The 19,126-nt window shown below is 33.7% G+C and overlaps 1 protein-coding gene across 1 annotated transcript in view; it reads right to left on the bottom strand.

Annotated features, from left to right (window-relative positions):
* LOC108527087 (bifunctional heparan sulfate N-deacetylase/N-sulfotransferase 4) overlaps nucleotides 1-19,126 on the bottom strand; it is a 306,322-nt gene that overhangs the window by 255,549 nt on the left and 31,647 nt on the right. Inside the window, exon 2 of the mRNA XM_017868251.1 lies at nucleotides 15,145-16,368. Within this exon, the coding sequence (XP_017723740.1) occupies nucleotides 15,145-16,122 (978 nt within the window). The 5' untranslated portion in view covers nucleotides 16,123-16,368. The remainder of the gene's footprint in view (nucleotides 1-15,144; nucleotides 16,369-19,126) is intronic.

The following is a 19,126-nucleotide window of genomic DNA, read 5'->3' as shown; positions in this document are numbered from 1 at the left end:
AAAAAAAAAAAAAAAAAAAAAAGACAGAGATACACAAAGTTCCTTTGTTCAGTGTAGTCGCAACATGGCATTTTTAAATATTTAAATTATTAAAATAATTGTTAAAATTACACAAATGACATTGTAGAAAGAAAATGAGCTAATTTTCTTCTTTCAACTAGTAATTTAGAATAATTTATAATTGAGTACATTGAAATAAGATATTGGAATCTACAAAGAAGTTAAACAAATTTACAAGAAAGAAACAAAAAATCTCGCCAAAAAGTGGATGAAGGATATGAACAAACATTTCTCAAAAGAAGACATTTATGCAGCCAACAAACATGAAAAAAAGCTCATCATCACTGGTCATTAGAGAAATGCAAATCAAAACCACAATGAAATACCCTCTCATGCCATTTAGAATGGCGAAATAGGAATGCTTTTACACTCTTGGTGGGAGTGTAAATTAGTTTAACCATTGTGGAAGACAGTGTGCCAATTTTTCAAGGATCTAGAACCAGAAATACCATTTGACTCAGCAATCCCATTACTGGGTATATACCCAAAGAATTAAAAATCAATCTACTATAAAGACACATGAACACGTATGTTCACTGCAGAACTATTTACAATAGCAAAGACTTGGAACCAACCGTAATACCCATCAATGATAGACTGGATTAAGAAAATGTGGCACACATACACCATGGAATACTATGCAGTGATAAAAAAGAATGAGTTCATGTCCTTTGCAGGGACACGCATGAAGCTGGAAACCATCATTCTCCGCAAACTAACACAAGAACAGAAAAATCGAACACCACATGTCCTCACTCATAAGTGGGAATTGAATAATTAAAACACATGGACACAGGGAGGGGAACATCACACACTGGAGTCTGTCAGGGGGTGATGGGCAAGGGGAGGGAGAGCATTAGGACAAATGCCTAAAGCATGTGGGGCTTAAAACCTAGATGACAAGTTGATGGGTGCAGCAAACCACCATGGTGCATGTATAGCTATGTAAGAAACCTGCACGTTCTGCACATATATCCCAGAACTTAAAGTATAATAATAAAGAAAAAAAGTAGACAGTGTTCAAAATTGCAGGCTAACAGCTAAACTACTTTTAAAAAGCATGGTGCACTTAGTTGAAATTGTAATCTTGAAATAAATGATATTAAATGCTTATATGAGAGGAAAAAAGTGACACTTCATTAATTAATCATATATTTTAGGAAGACATGGAAAGAACATCAGAACAAAATAAAAATTATAGACAGAAGGAACGCACAAAGGAAAAAGCAAACATTGAAACAGAAAGGGAAGGCAAAATAGTGAGGATTAAGAAAAGGGAAAATGAAGTGAGCTAATTTCTGTCTAATAGATCAATCAAGAGAGAAAACAAAAATGAACAACATTCAAAAAGAAAATGTGACATAGTCAACAGGTTTTAAAGTACCATAATGATCTATTATGAACAACCTAAAACTAGAATTTTTAAGCAAGGCAGTTGAGATATTTTTTGAAAATATAAACTGCAAATAACTCATGAAGACAGTAAGAGAAAGAATATACCATAAGCAAAACAACAAAGAATATACCATAAGCAAGCAAAGTAATTTTAACACACTTCAAAATTAAATTTTCAGACTCAGACCATTTTAGAAAATCTTTAAATAATAAATATGGCCAGTATTACATGAACTTCTAGAGGAAACAAAATATGCATAGAAAAAATGCCCACAAGAGATGTATGATCATATTGATGTATTTAACTACAATAAATTAAATTGTTGTATGAATCAAATATCATCATTAAAAGATATAAAAAGACATGAAATATACCATTAGGAGAAGGTATATGCAAACGTATCAGGCATTAAAATACAGACTATATAAAGAATTTTCAAAATTAATATAAAACATAAAATAATTCTAAATTAAAACGAGGAAGAAGACATACAGAGTATGCAAACTGTATAAAAAAGAAATAGTCATTAAGTACAAGAATAGCTATTCATCCACATAATCAGGAAAATACAAAAATTTTAATGTTTGACAGTACCAACATTGGAGATAGTAAATACTACAAAGAAAATGAGTTTAGTGAGCTAGAGCTATAGGTATCGATGTGGGTGAACCATAGGAGTAAAAGAAAGAGAAAAAGCAGTTTGAAGAAAATGTGTATGGTAGAAATATGTTTATATAAATTCAAATTTAAAACATCTAAAATACTAAGCAATTTATTGTTTAGGGATGTTTTCTTATGTGATACAAGTAAAAAGGAAGTTAAGAAAATGATACACTTGAAATTCAGGATATGTTTTGCCATTCTAGTGGTAGCAAAAAAGTGACGTGATTGGAAAGGTGGTGGTATTATTCTCTATTCTAAACTAAATGGTTTGTGCCAAACTATTCTTCTTATTATCTTTTAAGTTATAGACATTTTATATATACTCTTTAGAATGTAGGAAATATTTCAAAATTATAAAAATAAAGAAAATACATCAGAAGCCTATTTGATTTATTTTGGGGAGAAAAAGTGATGGGTAGAAGTGATCAATCCCAGCAATGCTCTAGAGCTAGGCTCAGAGTAGACATGAGTAATAATGAGTTGAATAAAAATAAAAGACAATGTCTATGGCTACATTAACAGTTTAAACTATTTTCTAAATGATAATAAAATATATTCTAGCTCGCTCAGGATTATGTAAACTAGTTGCCATTTTCCATGATAATTTAATTTATTTCAGGGCACCATGTGTATTTCTATAAGTAGCATGAAAATAGCAAATTTTTGGTTTTTTTTTTTCTCTTTGGTCATTTTTTAGATATGAAACCATTTTGTGTATCTTTTGCTGGTTATCATTACAGGAACCCAGTGGCTTTAACTGAGGAGGTTCATTACAATCTGAGCCAATTAATTGTCTAATTAATTACAATTTATCTCGTCACAGAGAATGACAAAATACAGAAAACCAATCAGAAAATACCCCAGTGGACTTCCCCCAGGGCTTCTAAAGCATTACCATGAGACTTAAGGACTCTTATAAAAGACTGCTTTTTTGCCTTTCTCAGACTTTGTTACCTTCTTACCAAAATACTTCTCAATACTTTCTTTTACCAAAGTACTTCTTAATACTTTCTTTTCCTCATGTAGACAATTGCTACAACTTGACTAGTGAAATGGAACTCGTGGACTTTAATTGTCTTCTTCCCTGGTGTTTCAAGAAATTGCTCTCAGCTCCATAATTATCTAATACTGTAAAGTAACCAAAGTCAGTGCCTATATTAGTATTAGACCATTACTATGTAGCTTGTTTTGAGTACTAATAAATTTAGGTAATGTTCAATTTTTAAATTAAAATTTAATTTGCATTAAAAACAGTAAACATATTCTGAGCAGAAAATCTTCACATGGTCAGAGGCCTTGTTTGAAATGCATATTTTTAAAAATTAATAGCTGGTTGACACACAGGAAAGTGATATACATGAAAGCATGCCTATAAACCACTTATTTCTAACAAAAAATAGACATATTTGCAACTCTGTCATCAAGAAAATGAACACATTAAACTAAATAAAATTATTTCAATTGATCATAATTTCTAGGCAGAACAACTGAAAGTAAAGATTTAAGTTCCTTGTTGTCTTGACACTTAACCCCTATACAACACTCTAAGTTTAGGAATATTTGTGACACAGTGTCAGTTGGTACATCTCACAGTGATGGTAGGAGGGACTCATGTTGAAATTCTTATTCATCAAGGAGTCATAAATAGGAAGGAAAAAAAGAGTTCAAAATTCCAAATTCCAGACAAATATTGTAATTTCCCTGTTTCATAAACATTGTTCTCTTTTGAGTCAGGCATTCCTTTAATTTTCTTTCTTTGAGGACTTCTTGTACCTACTGAGCATTCATGCTTTCTTCCTTATGACCAATGAAAGGCATACAAGAGCCTCCTATCTCAGTGCATGAGGCATTTTTCCTCTATATGAAACTAACTTATCATTGGTTTATCACTGAATATTGCAAATACTTTATTCAATCTGTTTTTCTTCTTCTTTGATTTATTTCTATGTAATGATTACCATTAAAATTGCAAGACTTAAGTGTGACGATTTCTAAGTGTACGCTGACAACCCGACGGGGCCAGAAAATCTACATTTGTTGTTTCAGAGGTCAAATGTGGATGCCCATAGTAAATCATTAGACCTTAGCCCATTAAAATTATGAGACCATAAATCAAACTCCTCATCCTTCCAGCACCCTTAACTCTGTCTGATTCCATATATTTTGATGAACACATCCAGGCTAAAAACAGCAGTGATGACACTGCATTTCCAGTTTTCTTTTTGCTCCATTGGGTCCATATTCAAGTTCTGTCAATTCTACTTCTGCATGGACTTTCCTGATCTTCCCTTTCCATCCAGTTTGCCACCAAGATAAGCTGAGTCTATCTTACAGACCGAACTCTGTCTTAGCTACTTTACGCTCATTCTCTCTTTAATGCTCACCAAAATATTCTGAATTAGGTTGCTTTGCACTGGTGTTACAGATATATGGTTTGAGGGTTGACGATATTAGGTTAAGGTAAACTAACAGGTGCGGAAGTTAAGATTCAAACCAAAGCCAAGCCATTGTCTTTTAAAAGAGAGTTTAAACATTCAAGACAGATAGTTCTGGGTTTGTCCCTTGTTCTGCCACTTAAGCCATATATTAGACAACTATCTTAATATTGCTAAGCCTCATTTTATTCATTCAAAGTGTATAAAACATTACTTCTTAATATTGTTGTGTGCTTGTAAATGATTAGCACCTTTTTAGCATATATTAATATACTCAATAAATACCTTATTTTAAGTTACAATCATTAGTATGATTGTATTATTGTAATAGATTCTTTAATTGGTCTCCTCAAAACTTCTCCCTGGCTCAAACAATATATTTTCCTTTAATTCCAACTCTGATCATGTTATTTTCTAGCTTAAAAATCCTGAGTGACTCCAGTGGTATCCTATTTTCAACAGAATGAAGGCTAATGTTGTATGACAGGATAGGGGCTTTATATTCTGGCCACAAACAGAACCTACATTTAGTCTCACTATTTCTCATTTACCTTATAATTCAATTAACACAGGCAACTTATTATTCTCAAAAAGGTCCTGATATTTTCAGCCAAGTCTGAGCTTATGCTGATCCACCGGCCTAGAATACACTGCCCAGCTATCGTTGCTACAATTCTGTCCAGTGATCACAGAGGACTCAAATGCCACATCCTCCATTAAATATTCCTAGTTCCTAGAGGAAGAATTACTGTCACCTGTCTTTGTCCCCATTGTGTGCAATAATGTTGGCATGGTATATATTGCATATTGCATTCTGCCTTGTAATGCAGATAATTGTGAATATGTCCTGTCTATACTACTGAAATCAGGAACTGAATACATATTTGTATGAACTCTCTAATAAAGACTGATATACAAAGGAAAAGATTTTGCTAGTAAGCATTTTCTCAATTTTTTAATTCTTATTTTAAAATGTATTTGTATACAATTTTGGCAATTTTTTAAGTGTAGAATAACCCTATTTGCTTCCATAAACGAACCTTTTAAAACAGATGATTTTCCTTCCATTGATAAAGTGAAATGTGTGGTGCTACTTGAAAGAATTCAGAAGAAAGGAAAACCTAGATTACTCACACTGAGATTTTCAATAAAAGAAGAAAAATTATGATTAAATATATCCTGTACTGTAACTGTCCTCTTGAAAGTAAATTTGAGATTGTCCGAGGTCACTACTGACTGCCAAAATACATGATAATAGATCTTCTCTTTTCAAACAAGTCAAATTCTACTTACTAAAACAATTTAATTGACACAGTGATACTCCTTGTTTACATGGAATATAAACCATTCTTATTATAAGCCCTTGATACTGCCTGCTTTTCTCCTTGATCAATTGAGGACTTTCAAATAGTACATCTAATTCGCACAGCTGGGCACCTAAGGATTTCATGCTGTTCCAAATGTAATCCCTCCCTGACAAGGGAGACCTAGGGAGTTCTGTATCAGGATATCAAGACCATCATTTCTGGGAAGTATTGCTGATGGCTCCTCTCTCCTGCACAGGCTTGCTGTGACCAAGCTCCTAACTACCACATTCTCTGTCATGGGCACTATGTCAAACTCCACATTGTGATGTAATTGTCCAATCCCATATTTCCTCCAGGAGTAAGCCACTGCTGTCTGTGCCATTTTTCTCAAGATGACTGCTGCCCACAAAACTGAACTCAGAGATTTGGTACCTTCTGTCCACTACCGAATATCTTTGATAAATGCTGATTCCCACCAGTCCAGACCACTGCCCAGCTCTTATGCTACACTTGCTGATTGTATGCTGAGTCACCCATCTAGAAACTGCCAGTAACTTTCAATTACTGCTTGCTTCACTGCCTGGCTGGGTCATCCACCCAATTCTTGCTGCCTGGACTCTTTTGCATTGCTAAATCTATACTGGCTGATATGCATCAAATCTGGATTCCATCTACGACAAACCAGAGTTTGTTTTTCATCTGTAACTCTGAAAATGATTCAAACCTCATTGAGTCTGAAGTATGAAATATTCTAAAAACAGATTTTTTACTAGTTTACCAAATACAGCAAAACTTATTTATAATCATAAAATATAGAAAACTAATGCTTTCATTTACTAATGTAGCCCCTCATCTTCTGTGCTAATGTTCATAGGATAAACAATGTCTTATTTTCTAAAGGCACAAACTTAGCAATCTTGAGGGTTTTTTTTTTCTCTCTCATCCAACCCTTATTCAAATTAGGAATCAAATTTTTAAATTTTGTTTTATACTAGGTTTCTTCTTTGCTGTTCATAGCAGCCTGTGTCCTGTTTAATGACATTATAATTCTTGAACATATTTTGACTGGAATGTTTTTTCAGATATTTACATTACTAATAGAAGAGTCCTTCTTAAATATAGTAACCTTATCATTTTCTTGGTTAAAAAAGAGAAGATTTCAAATGGCTGTTGGAACTAAAACTTATTTCTCTGTATTTTCAACACCCTCTATTAACTGTTTTTTATATTTGTTAACTTATCATCTTTGTTTTCATCATCAAATTTGTACAATTTATTACTTTTTCGCTTTATAGTTTTGAGCATATGGTTTTCAACTCATAAAATATATAGTAAAATAAAGGCATGAAAACATTCCTGTTAAGAGATCATAAATTACTTGTATCTAGATCAAGCCTTAATACCAGCCTAGGTTCAGATCCATTGAAAACACTACATAGGAAGGAAAATCAAACCAATTAGCCTGCTATCTACTTATTTAGGACTCCAAGTTTATAATATAGATTTTGTTTTCCACTTTTGTTGTATATGCAAAATATAAAATCACTTGCTTCAAGATAAAGTTCAAAACTATCCTCAAATTATTCTTTCTTTAGAAAGTAAATCAGTTCTGGCCGGGCACTGTGGCTCACACCTGTAATCCCAGCACTTTGGGAGGCCAAGGCGGATGGATTACAAGATCAGGAGATCAAGACCGTCCTGGCTAACATGGTGAAACCTCGTCTCCAAAAATAAAAAATAAAATAAATAAAATAAATTTAAAAATACAAAAAAATTAGCCGAGCGTGGTGGTGGTTGTCTGTAGTCCCAGCTACTCGGGAGGCTGAGGCAGGAGAATGACGTGAACCCGGAGGTGGAGCTTTCAGTGAGCCGAGATTGTGCTACTGCACTCCAGCCTGGGCATCAGAGCGAGGCTCCATCCCAAACAAAGAAGAAGAAAAAAAAAAGTAAATCCGTTCTGTGACTAAATGGTTCTGCTCTCACCAAACAGTTAAAAAACAATATTATAACTGTCAATTAAATATTTTTTAATCATTTGTAAGGTTGCTTATTACATTCTTTGGGGCATAACTAGATGTGTGAGCAAAACTGTTACCTCTTAATTTTGGAGTTGACTTATATACATAAAGATGCTAAGTGAGAATTAAGGTCATAATTATGCAGGGACTCAAGTTAAAAAGAAATAATCGGCTGCTGGAGTCATTAGGGGATGTGTCACATTCTTATAAAAAGTAGAACTTAAAATATGGGTAGATTTAGGAAAAGTAGTTTAGTAAAGGCACAGAAACTGAGAAAAATAGGTCGTGGTAGACATGAGATAGTCATAGTTGAAAACTATATAGTGGGCAAGTCTAACAAAAAACAGTGTGTATCGAGAAGTGGGAAGGATAGATATTGAAATGTAAATTTGAGCTGGCTCACAAGGAACATTGAAATAAGAAATTTGGTTTTATTAGAATAAACAGACAACCTACAGAATGGGAAGAAACTTTTGCAAACTATGCATCTGGCAAAGGTCTAATATCCAGTATCTATAAGGAACTTAAGCAAGTTTACAAGAAAAAAACAAACAACCCATTATGGGCAGAGGACATGAACAGACACTTTTCAAAAGTACACATACATGCAGCCAATAAGCATATGAAAAAAAGCTCAACATCACTGATCATTAGAGAAATGCAAATCAAAACCACAATGAGATACCATCTCACACCAGTCAGGATGGCTCCATGCCTGTAATCTCGGTACTTTGGGAGGCTGAGGAGGGCAGATCACTTGAAGTCAGGAGTTCAAGACCAGCCCAGCCAATATGGTGAAACCCCATCTCTACTAAAACTGAGTATGGTGGCACATGTCTGTATTCCCAGCTACTCAGGAAACTGTGGCAAGAGAATTGTTTGAACCCCGGAGGTGGAGATTGCAGTGAGTCAAGATCTTGCCACTACACTCCAGCCTGGGTGACAGAATGAGACTCTATCTCTAAATAAACAAATAAATAAAAATAAAAGTCAAAAAATAACAGATGCAGGAGAGGTTGTGGAGAAAAAGGAATGCTTATATACTATTGGTTGGAACGTAAATTAGTTCAACCACTGGGGAAGACAGTGTGGCAATTCCTCGAGGACCTAAAAACAGAACTGCCATTCAACCCAGAAATCTTATTACTATATATATATATATACACACATACAGCCAAAGGAATGTACATCATTTTATTACAAAGACACATACATGAATACAATCATTGCAGCACTCTTCAAAATAGCAAAGATATGGAATTGACCTAAATGTCTATTAATGGTAGACTGGATATAGAAAATATAGTACATATACACCTTGGAATACTATGCAGCCATGAACAAGAATGAGATCATATCCTTTGCAGGAATATGGATGTAGCTGGAAACAGATATGGAAACTAATATGGAAACAGAAAACCAAAAAACACATGTTCTTACTTATAAGTGGGAGCTAAAAGATGAGAACACATGTGATTCCCCATAGAGGGGCCTACTGGATGGTGGAGAGTGGGAAGAGGGTGATGGCTTTAAGGGCCACAGTTGTATTAACAGTTATATTAACAGATCAAAACATGACCATATATCTGACTTAATTGATAGATAATATTTCACCATCTTTAAAAATATAATTAGTTTCTAGGAACTTATATACTTGAGTAATCTTTCTCATATATCTTGAATTTTTAGGTATACAATGAAATTTTATTAATAAACAAATGATAGCTACTGAAACTGAATTTAATTTTGATTGCCTTATAAAAGGACATTGATTTTTATCTCAATAGCATTAGTTGGAGAAGAGAATGATCAAATGAAATAAGGCATGAATAATTCTACAAAAAAAAAGATATACAGAAGACAGCTTAGGCCAATTATAACTAAGTGTTAGAAATAATGAGCACTTAACTTCAGTCAAAAAACTCATATTCTGGCCGGGCACAGTGGCTCATGCCTGTAATCCCAGCACTTTGGGAGACTGAGACGGGTGAATCACTTGAGGTCAGAAGTTTAAGACCAGCCTGGCTAACATGGTGAAACCTCGTCTCTACTAAAAATACAAAAATTAACCAGGTGTGGTGGTGTGCATCTGTAGTCCCAGCTACTTGGGAGGCTGAGGCAGGAGAATCACTTGAACCCAGGAGGTGGAGGTTGCATTGAGCTGAGATTGTGCCACTACATTCCAGCCTGGGCAATAAATAGAGTGAGACTCCGTTTCAAAATGAATAATAATAAAAATAAAATAAAAACTAGTATTATTTTCAATGTATTAAAATTCTTTGCCTTAAAAGTACTTACTCTTTAACAGTATGATTCAGAATCTCTATCTCAAAAGAGAAAATTGGGCTCAGATGAAAATATGCCTTCACAAACACACACACTCACACAGAGACACACACTCGCACACACACACACACACATTGATAGAGTGAGGTGGTGCTGAAGATAAGGCTATGTCTGAATTTGTTGTTAATGCTCTTGCTATTCCAGTCTAATTGTGGGAGTGGCTAAAGAAGAGTCCAATTAACCAAGATTTTTTTATCCATAGCACTCCTGCTTTCCTTAATTTGTTTTATTGAGGAACAGAATACTTCTTTCATACCTTGAAATAGGGATGACATTTGAATTTCAAATTCAAATAGGTATTTCATACAGATTGAAATATGTATGAAATATCTATTAAAATACCAATTGAATACCTCTTTTATACTATTTTGGAGTAATATGGAAAATTGTCAGTAACTATGCAACACCATTGTTCTAGAATTGGGGTAGAGTTTGAAGGAGAATGAAATTCTCTTTGTGCCCTAGTGTATTACTGTTGTACTAACAGAAAAAGAAAAAAGAAAAAACCGTGAGAATGAAGAATATGAGACTATCAAAACTTTTTGACACAAAATTGAAATTATTTCCCACAAAATTGTATTTATCCAAAAAATAAAGTCAAAAAGCAAAAACTGTGATTAGAACATTTTTTCTTTGGACATATAAGTAACCTAGTATGTAAAGAGTTTTCAATTCTCAATTCCAATCAAATTTCTCATATTTATTCACTAATAGGTCTGAGGGAAATATTCAAATTATAGAAGTTTAAGAAAAACACAGATAAAAATCCAGAAAGCTAATTTAATAAAATGATAGAAGAAAACTGCTCAAACCTAAGGAGAAATACAAATATTCAGGCAGAGGAAGGCCAAACAAGGCTACACCAAGACATGTTATAGTCAAACAGTCAACAATCAAAGACAAAGGATCTTGAAAGCAGCAAGAGAAAAGCATACAAAATATGCTTAAAGGACTTGAAGAAGGCACGAATAAATGGAAAGCTTATCCCCACTGGTGAGGTAGAAAAATTATTATTGTTGAATGTCTATGATATCCAAAATGATCTACAGATTCAAAACAATTCCTATCAAAATTCCAAGGACATTTTTCACAAAAATAGAAAAAAAATTTAAAAGATATTAAAATGTATATGAAACTACAAAAGATCTGAATAACCAAAGCAATCTCGAGGAAAACAAATATACTTCAAAATATACTACAAAGCTATAGTAATCACAACAGCATGATACTAGCATAAAAACAGACACACAGTCCAATGGAATAAAATGGTGAGCACAGAAATAAATTCTTGCATTTACAGTCAATAGATTTTCAGCAAAGTTTCTAAGAACAGATAATAGGGAAAGGGCAGTCTCTTCAATAAATAGTGTTAAGAAAACCGGATATCTATATACAGAAGAATGAAATTAGAGCTTCATCTCACACTATATTCAAAAATCAACTTAAAATAGATGAAAGACTTAATTGTAGGACCTAAACCCATAAAATGACTAAAAGAAACCATAGAGGAAACCTCTATGACATTGGTCTGGGCAAGATTTTTTTAGATATGACCCCAAAAGCACAAGCAACAAAAGTAAAAATAAAGAAATGGAATTACATCAAACAAAAAAGCTTCTATACAGCAATGGAAGCAACAGAGTGAAGAGACAACATAGGAAATGGGAGAAAAAATTGCAAACTATACATCTGATAAGAGGTAATAGCTAAAGAACATATCAAATTCAAGTAACTCAATAGTAAGAAAACAAATAACTCACCTAAAAAATGAGCAAAAGGCCTGAATAAACGTTTATCAAAAGAAAACATAAATGACCAATAGGCTTATAAAAATACTCAACATTGCTAATCATCAGGGAAATGCATGTCAAAACCATAATGAGATATCACGTCATACCTGTTGGAATGGCTGTTATGAAAAGGACAAATAGTAACAAGTGTTGGCAGGGATGTGGAGAAGGGGGAACCCTCATACACAGGTGGAAATATAATTAGTATAGCCACTATGGAAAACAACATGCAGATTCTTCAAAAAATTAAAAATGGAACTACCATATAATCTAGCAATTCTACTACTGAGTATATATCCAAAGGAAATGAATTCAACTTATCAAGGAGATATCTGTACTTCCTTGCCCATTTAAGCATTATTTACAATATTTAAGATATAGAATCAGCCTGCGTGTCTATCAGTGGATACATGAGTAAAGAAAATGGGATACATATACACAATGAAATATTATCAGACTTTAAAAAGAAGAAAATCCTGTAATTTGTGACAACATGGATGACCTAGAGGACATTATGTTAATTGAAATAAGCAAGGCCGAGCAAAATAAATACATAATCTCACCTTTTTGTGGAGTCTAAAAAAATTAAACTCAAAGAAGCAGAGAGTAAAATGGTAGTTCCCAGAGGTTGAGAGTGAGGAGGTTGGAGAGATTTTGGTTAAAATACACAAAATTTCATGTTGATTGGAAGAATAAGTTGAAGAAACCTATAGTAGATTCCAGTAGTAACAATGTATCATATTCTTGAAAATTACTAAAACAGTAGATTTTAAGTGTTTTCACCAAAAAATGATAAGTATCTGGGATAATTAATTCCTATGTCATTTTGCTGTATCGAAACATTTCATGATTTACACATATTTCAAAACATCATGTTGTACATGAAAATATATATTGTTTTGCCAATAAAAAAGTAAAATAAAATAATTCTGAGGGAGAACCAGAAATAACAACAAAAGAGGCAGTAAAGAGTATTTTCTTCAAAAACACAGTTCAGTTAATATGTGTACATCAATAAATATTATACATTACTTCATATATAGGATATAATTCTATCCATAGGAACACACACTAATAAATATATACACACACACATAGCCTTTCTGATTCTCTCTCCATATGTGACACTGCTCAAGCCTTTGTTAAATTTCAATATTATTTTATTCTGTTTGGGGTTATGTCAGTTGAGATAGCCATCAGCAACTTCTGAATATTATTTTGAGCAGCAGTGAGTAACAATTTGTTTTTCTATTTGAGAAAAAAGTGAAATAGTTGAATTTGAGCTAGTTAAATTCATTTAGACTTACAAAGAACTTTTAATTCATATTGTTCTTTAGCCTGAAACTTGGAAATGCTATATTTTTAGGGTGTGAAGAAGGAACCAACCACTCAGAGAACCTTTTGAAGTAACTGGCCTCTTGTTAAGCCTATGATTTCAAAATTAAAAGAAAACTATCATTTATACTAATTAAAGAGAATAACACATACTAAAATGTAAAAGAAAATGAGAAAATCTGGATGGAACTCAATTGTCGTCACTTTATCTTTTCTTAACAGTCTCGAAATAAAATATTTGGGTCACAGTCAAGCAGCGCTTCATAGGAACTTATGAAAAACAGAGTTCATTGGTTCACATAAACTTTGAAGGTTTTAAAAAAGTTAACTTATTCTACTGCTTTCAATCATTTTGCTTTACAGTGGCCATCAGGTCTTATGATGAAAAAAATGCCCTGTTATTTTGAAGAAGTATCCAAATTTTATCTTTGAAAGATAAACACTTTAACAGAAGATCCAAAAAAGTCAATAACACCTTAATTTTTGTTTATGTGTTTTGCTAAAATTATTTACACACAAAATAAATTTAGCTATACGTAGGATGAGATAGTCACAAGTAAAAGATCAGGTGAGAGTACTGCATCAAGATTGTTTAAAAGATGATTATCTTCAGAATTGTGCACCTAATCTTGTGTAGCATAGTGGATTTATTTTTATTTAGAAGCAAACCCAGGCTGAATCTGTTATTCAGTCTCAATTGATCAAAACCTAGAAGTGCTATCAGTAACATTGCTGTGTTTTCCCAAATAATGCAATAAATAAATAATATAGGTATAATAATGAAAACTACCTGAGGCCAACCCAATGCCACATTCCCTGTAAAATGATTTGTTTTTGCTAATATCTGTATTTTCAGATATCTGAACATTTCATATGAGCAAATATTATGCTTGGTTGAGATTGTAGAAAGGTCTTGTGCTGTTTCTCCATTATTCTATTTACACCACAATTTTCAAACCCAAGTTTGGCAGGATTTGGCAGGGTAAATAATCCAGAAATAGAGTTACATGGCTATCTTAGTCTCACTGTTACAAACTGCAGCATGCGCTACAATAAGGGAGGCTGTTATAAGTGGTTCTAAGTGGGATGGGAAAGACTTAAGAAGAGGCAAGGAGGCCAGGCACAGTGGCTCATGCCTGTAATTACAGCACTTTGGGAGGTTGAGGCAGGTGGATCACGAGGTCAGGAGTTTAAGACTAGCCTGGCCAAGGTGGTGAAACCCCATCTCTACTTAAAATGCAAAAATTAGCCAGACCTGTGGCAGGCACCTGTAATCCCAGCTACTCAGGAGGCTGAGGCAGAGAATTGCTAGAACCCAGGAGGCGGAGGTTGCAGCGAGCCAAGATCACACCACTGTACTCCAGCCTAGATGACAGAGCAAGACTCTGTTCTAAAAAAACAAACAAAAAAAAAACAAAACAAAAAAAGAAAGAAAGAAAGAAAGAAAGAAAGAAAGAAAGAAAGAAAGAAAGAAAGAAAGAAAGAAAGAAAGAAAGAGAAAGAGAGAAAGAAAGAAAAAGAAAAGAAGAAAGAAAGAAAAACGAGACAAGGAGATTAATTTCACTAACTCTTTGGGGTATTTTAGCTCTATCTCATTCTGAAGCTTCTGGTGTGTGTTGTATGTGTGTGTAAAGAATGGTTAAGTCTTGGTTCAAGATTCTTCTAAATGGCTATTTTATTTCAACTCTACTGCATCTTAAAACTTTAGTGATTAGTAATCTATCATATTTGGAATATTTTACCAGTACCACATTGTGAAATGCAAATTTTGATGTTATTTATACATATGCTTACCTTCACATCTTTGACATTCATCCTTGTTCCCTCTTTCCCAACAAATATATCATCAATGTCCACAAGGATGTACCTGTCCAAGGACAATGTCAGCCTCTTCCCTGACAAGAAGGAGATGGCATCTATGAAGATGAGCTTGTGCAGCCAAAAGTTCAAGTTGTTGCCAAAAAGTACTCGCTGAATTCCATCATGAAGCCCCAGATCCTGAATCACCGTTGCAAAGAGTTTTTTGCTAGACAAGGATGAAAGGGATTTTTCTGTCTGTAATTCAGTTAAAAGTACAGGCTGATAGGTTGAATGATTATATTGGAAAATAGTCCAGTCTTCCCCAGGAAGAGGGCCTTTCTCAACCTTGGGGGCTTTGGTAATATGCAGCAAAGGAGATTGAGGGTTAACAAAACAGTCCTTTAGAGCTAGATTATTGAAAAGGTTTAACGGAAAGCCTTTTAATTGTGTACTTGGTAAGCTGTTTTCATTGGCTTTATGAAAACCGATTATACTAACACTGTATTCCACACAGTATTTTTCTAAAAGCTCTCGATTCCATGAGTCCATGCTGACATACTTCAGAATATTTTCATAAATAACTAAAGTATATTTCCCTTTGCCATTATCTGTAAGAGGAGGTATATCTCCCTTTCCAGGGGCAATGACCATGTGGTACTGAAATCGGCTGGACTCCAAAATAGCTATGATATCTTGACCGAGTTGAGAGTATTGGCTCTCCACAAAGAGAAGGACAGCAGGGTCAGTTCTGGATGTATCAATAGGTTTAACTGTTTTCAGCTCCATTGACCGATATGGTAGAATTTTGATGTCAGCGCATTCTGCTTCTGCAGTGGTTTCAATAACTGTCATTTCCTGTTTGTAGCCAGAGTAGAGAAAATAGGCAGAAATGACAATGCTCACCAAGCAAAAGGTAGCTAAGAGAACAATCAATGTTCGAAAACTTCTCCGAAGTTTCACAACAAGATTCATTTTTTAAGATAATGTTTTGGAAGCTTTTCCCCAATTTCTTTTCCTAAAGTGCCATAGTGAATAAAGTATGAGATGCTGCAAATATGACTTCCCCAGAGTTCATGTAACCATTGCAAATCATGTAAAATGTTTGAAGGGAGCACAACTGAGTTAAAGCTGGAAGGCAACAGACGGGGAGGACATAAGTTGAGGAGATTTTGAATATGTCCAATATCAAGAATTGCTGCAGAATCCTCTAAGCATAATCTGAAAGAGAGGAGAAACGTAATAACTAAGACAAAAATAGAAATAAAAATATGTATTTGTATATAAATGCTGATGCTCAAGAAACATATAAAGCAATGATAATTTTAGTGTTTTAATATGATAAAATATTAATAACCTGATGTTTACAGTCGACTTAACTGCCCAGAGTATAGTAGATTTTTTGATAACCTCCAGAACACAGAATCCAATTTTATTTTTGCCTAAACATCCATATGTATATAGGACTATGTATTGAGATCATTTTCTAACTAATCACACCAAAAAAGAAAAGAAGTAAGAAAGTAAGCCTTAACAAAGAATGTCAGTTACCACAAAACTGTTCTACAAAACTGATAACCATTATATACATATAAAATTAGGAAATCAGGAATCAGGGACTTAGAGCAATTAAACATGCTCTTAGGTATCTGCTTGAGTCTCTGGAATTCCCAGCTGACTGAATAAATCTGTCTTAAGTTTAGAGCAGTTACAAGTTTTTCTCTTTAATAATATATCCTTTATCCGGACTGACAGGGAGCCACTTGACCCTCTTCAGCATTACAGCCCAGATACATAGGATTGCTCTTCTTCATGCAGAAGCAGGCATTCTCAGATCTCGCTAATGAAACAGAGGACAGAAAGCTTAGGGGAAAAGAACATTGGCATGTTAGTCTCAAAGCATATTTCCTAATTTTGCCTGCTCCTGTAATAAGAATTAAAACTGCCTCAGCTTCCCTAGAAGCTGGGATTACAGGCACACACGTTCAAGTCCTGCTAATTTTTGTATTTTTAGTAGAGATGGGGTTTCACCATGTTGGCCAGGCTGATCTCAAACGCCTGACCTCAGATGATCCGCCCGCCTCAGCCTCCCAAAATGCTGGAATTACAGGTGTGAGCGACTACACCCAGCCAAATGAAATTCTTTAATATAATTATCTGCTTTCCAAAAGTCTTTGTTTCAAAACTCAGCTCCCTTTAATAAAATTGGATTGCATTTTACTAAAAGGAAATGGAATACAGAAATAAAAGACTTTGGTTTGGTATGAAATATACAAAGCAATTATACTATATCCTCTACTTTTATATATGCTTGAAAATTTTCATATATCATTTTTTAAAATAAAAACTCAAAAGATATATATGTGTGTATATATATAGTGTGTAGTATGTGTGTGTGTGTAATACTAATGAAATTGAAAGATATTTGGAACTTGTCAAAGGAGATTATTAATCTTATATCAATTCTTAGATTTATCCAAGCTCACATCTTTAATTTAAAAATCTATTTAAACAAACATAAAATCAGACCCACCCCATCCACACCACTTCCCTAAATAACCTGATAAGAGCAGATATCTACTTACATGCTTTGGAGGATTGCTTAATATTTTAGGAATAAATTTAACCAGGAGATTTGGAGAGAAATTAAATGGATGACAAGTTAACACTTTGTTAAATCTTTAATTCTTCTCACATTAAAATGTGATTTTATTTTGAATACACAAAGGAGAATATGTCAGTTTTGAATATTTAGAGTATCTCCTCCTAATGCAATAGTGAAAAATAAATTAAAAAAAAAAACATATGGGGAAAGAATCTGCCAACCCAAAGAATAAATAAAATTTAAATGTGACATTTATTTAACAGTAATACGTTCAGAGTTAGAAGAATGATAGATACATATTACCACATGTGTTTTCAATGTAGATGTTTTAACTAAAGGAGTTACCCTTCCCATTCAATTCTCCCAGTTCTCCTTCCCTAACAAAACTGGCCAGTGGAGATGAGGAAGCCTGGACCATAAAACATAATATACCATAAATGTTTACTTATGTCTCACACCTGAAGTAAGAAATGGTATTATTACATTGTTTGGGATGCCAAAGAAGTGTAGTCTGTGTTTAGTTTGAATCTCTAACCTATTGTATGACCCTTAAACGGTGGGGGAAAAGGCATGCAGGAGTATAGATACGGAAAGCAACCAACGTAAGAATCTCGTGTTGTTACCATAAATCAAATAAGACAATTGAGATTATTTTTCAAAAGGCACGTGTTAAATGAGTCATACAAAATTTAAAACATTACTTCAGGATAATAACGAAGACATTGAACTGCTGCTATAATGGTATAAAAAATATGTGGCATTTGTTTTTAAGTAGTCTAAGGTGATACACCAAAATTTTTATTTTACCTTAATTAGTATCTTCTTCAGGAAGACCCTGGGACAAGTTAGCAACAAATAGAAACATTTGAGAGCTTTCCTTTCCCACTTGCCCCTTATATGGTGATGTTGACCTTTCATTATAGAAAGAACAGACAAATATGTGGATTACTGAGTAAATTGCATCTGTGGAAAAACTATTTTATTAACCACCAAACTAAATAAGTTAAACAGGCTTTGGTCCCAATTCTTCTAAATCTGACTTTCCATGTTCTAATAAATCTGTTGTTAAAAATTTGTAAAGAGAGATCTACTCATTATTTGTCATGACAACCTGTCACAAAATGTGGACTTCATGACCCCTGCACAGGCTTTGATGAGTAAAAAAGGGAGGCCTTTTTAGGTGTTGCCTTTCTTGTTCTCACTTTTGTTTTCTTATTTTTACTTTCTATCCTTCCAAATGTGGCTTATCACCTAGTTAGTAGTGGAATAAATACCTCCTAGAATCTTTTACTTTCTTTCAAGATTAGAAAATATTATATGATGATATTAACATTATTGTTTTATATATCTGTTATAAGATTGCCTTTTGACATT

Source organism: Rhinopithecus bieti, unplaced genomic scaffold (assembly GCF_001698545.2).
Source record: "Rhinopithecus bieti isolate Rb0 unplaced genomic scaffold, ASM169854v2 scaffold_3316, whole genome shotgun sequence".
Lineage (NCBI taxonomy): Eukaryota > Metazoa > Chordata > Mammalia > Primates > Cercopithecidae > Rhinopithecus > Rhinopithecus bieti.
This window is presented reverse-complemented; position numbering and strand designations above follow the sequence as displayed.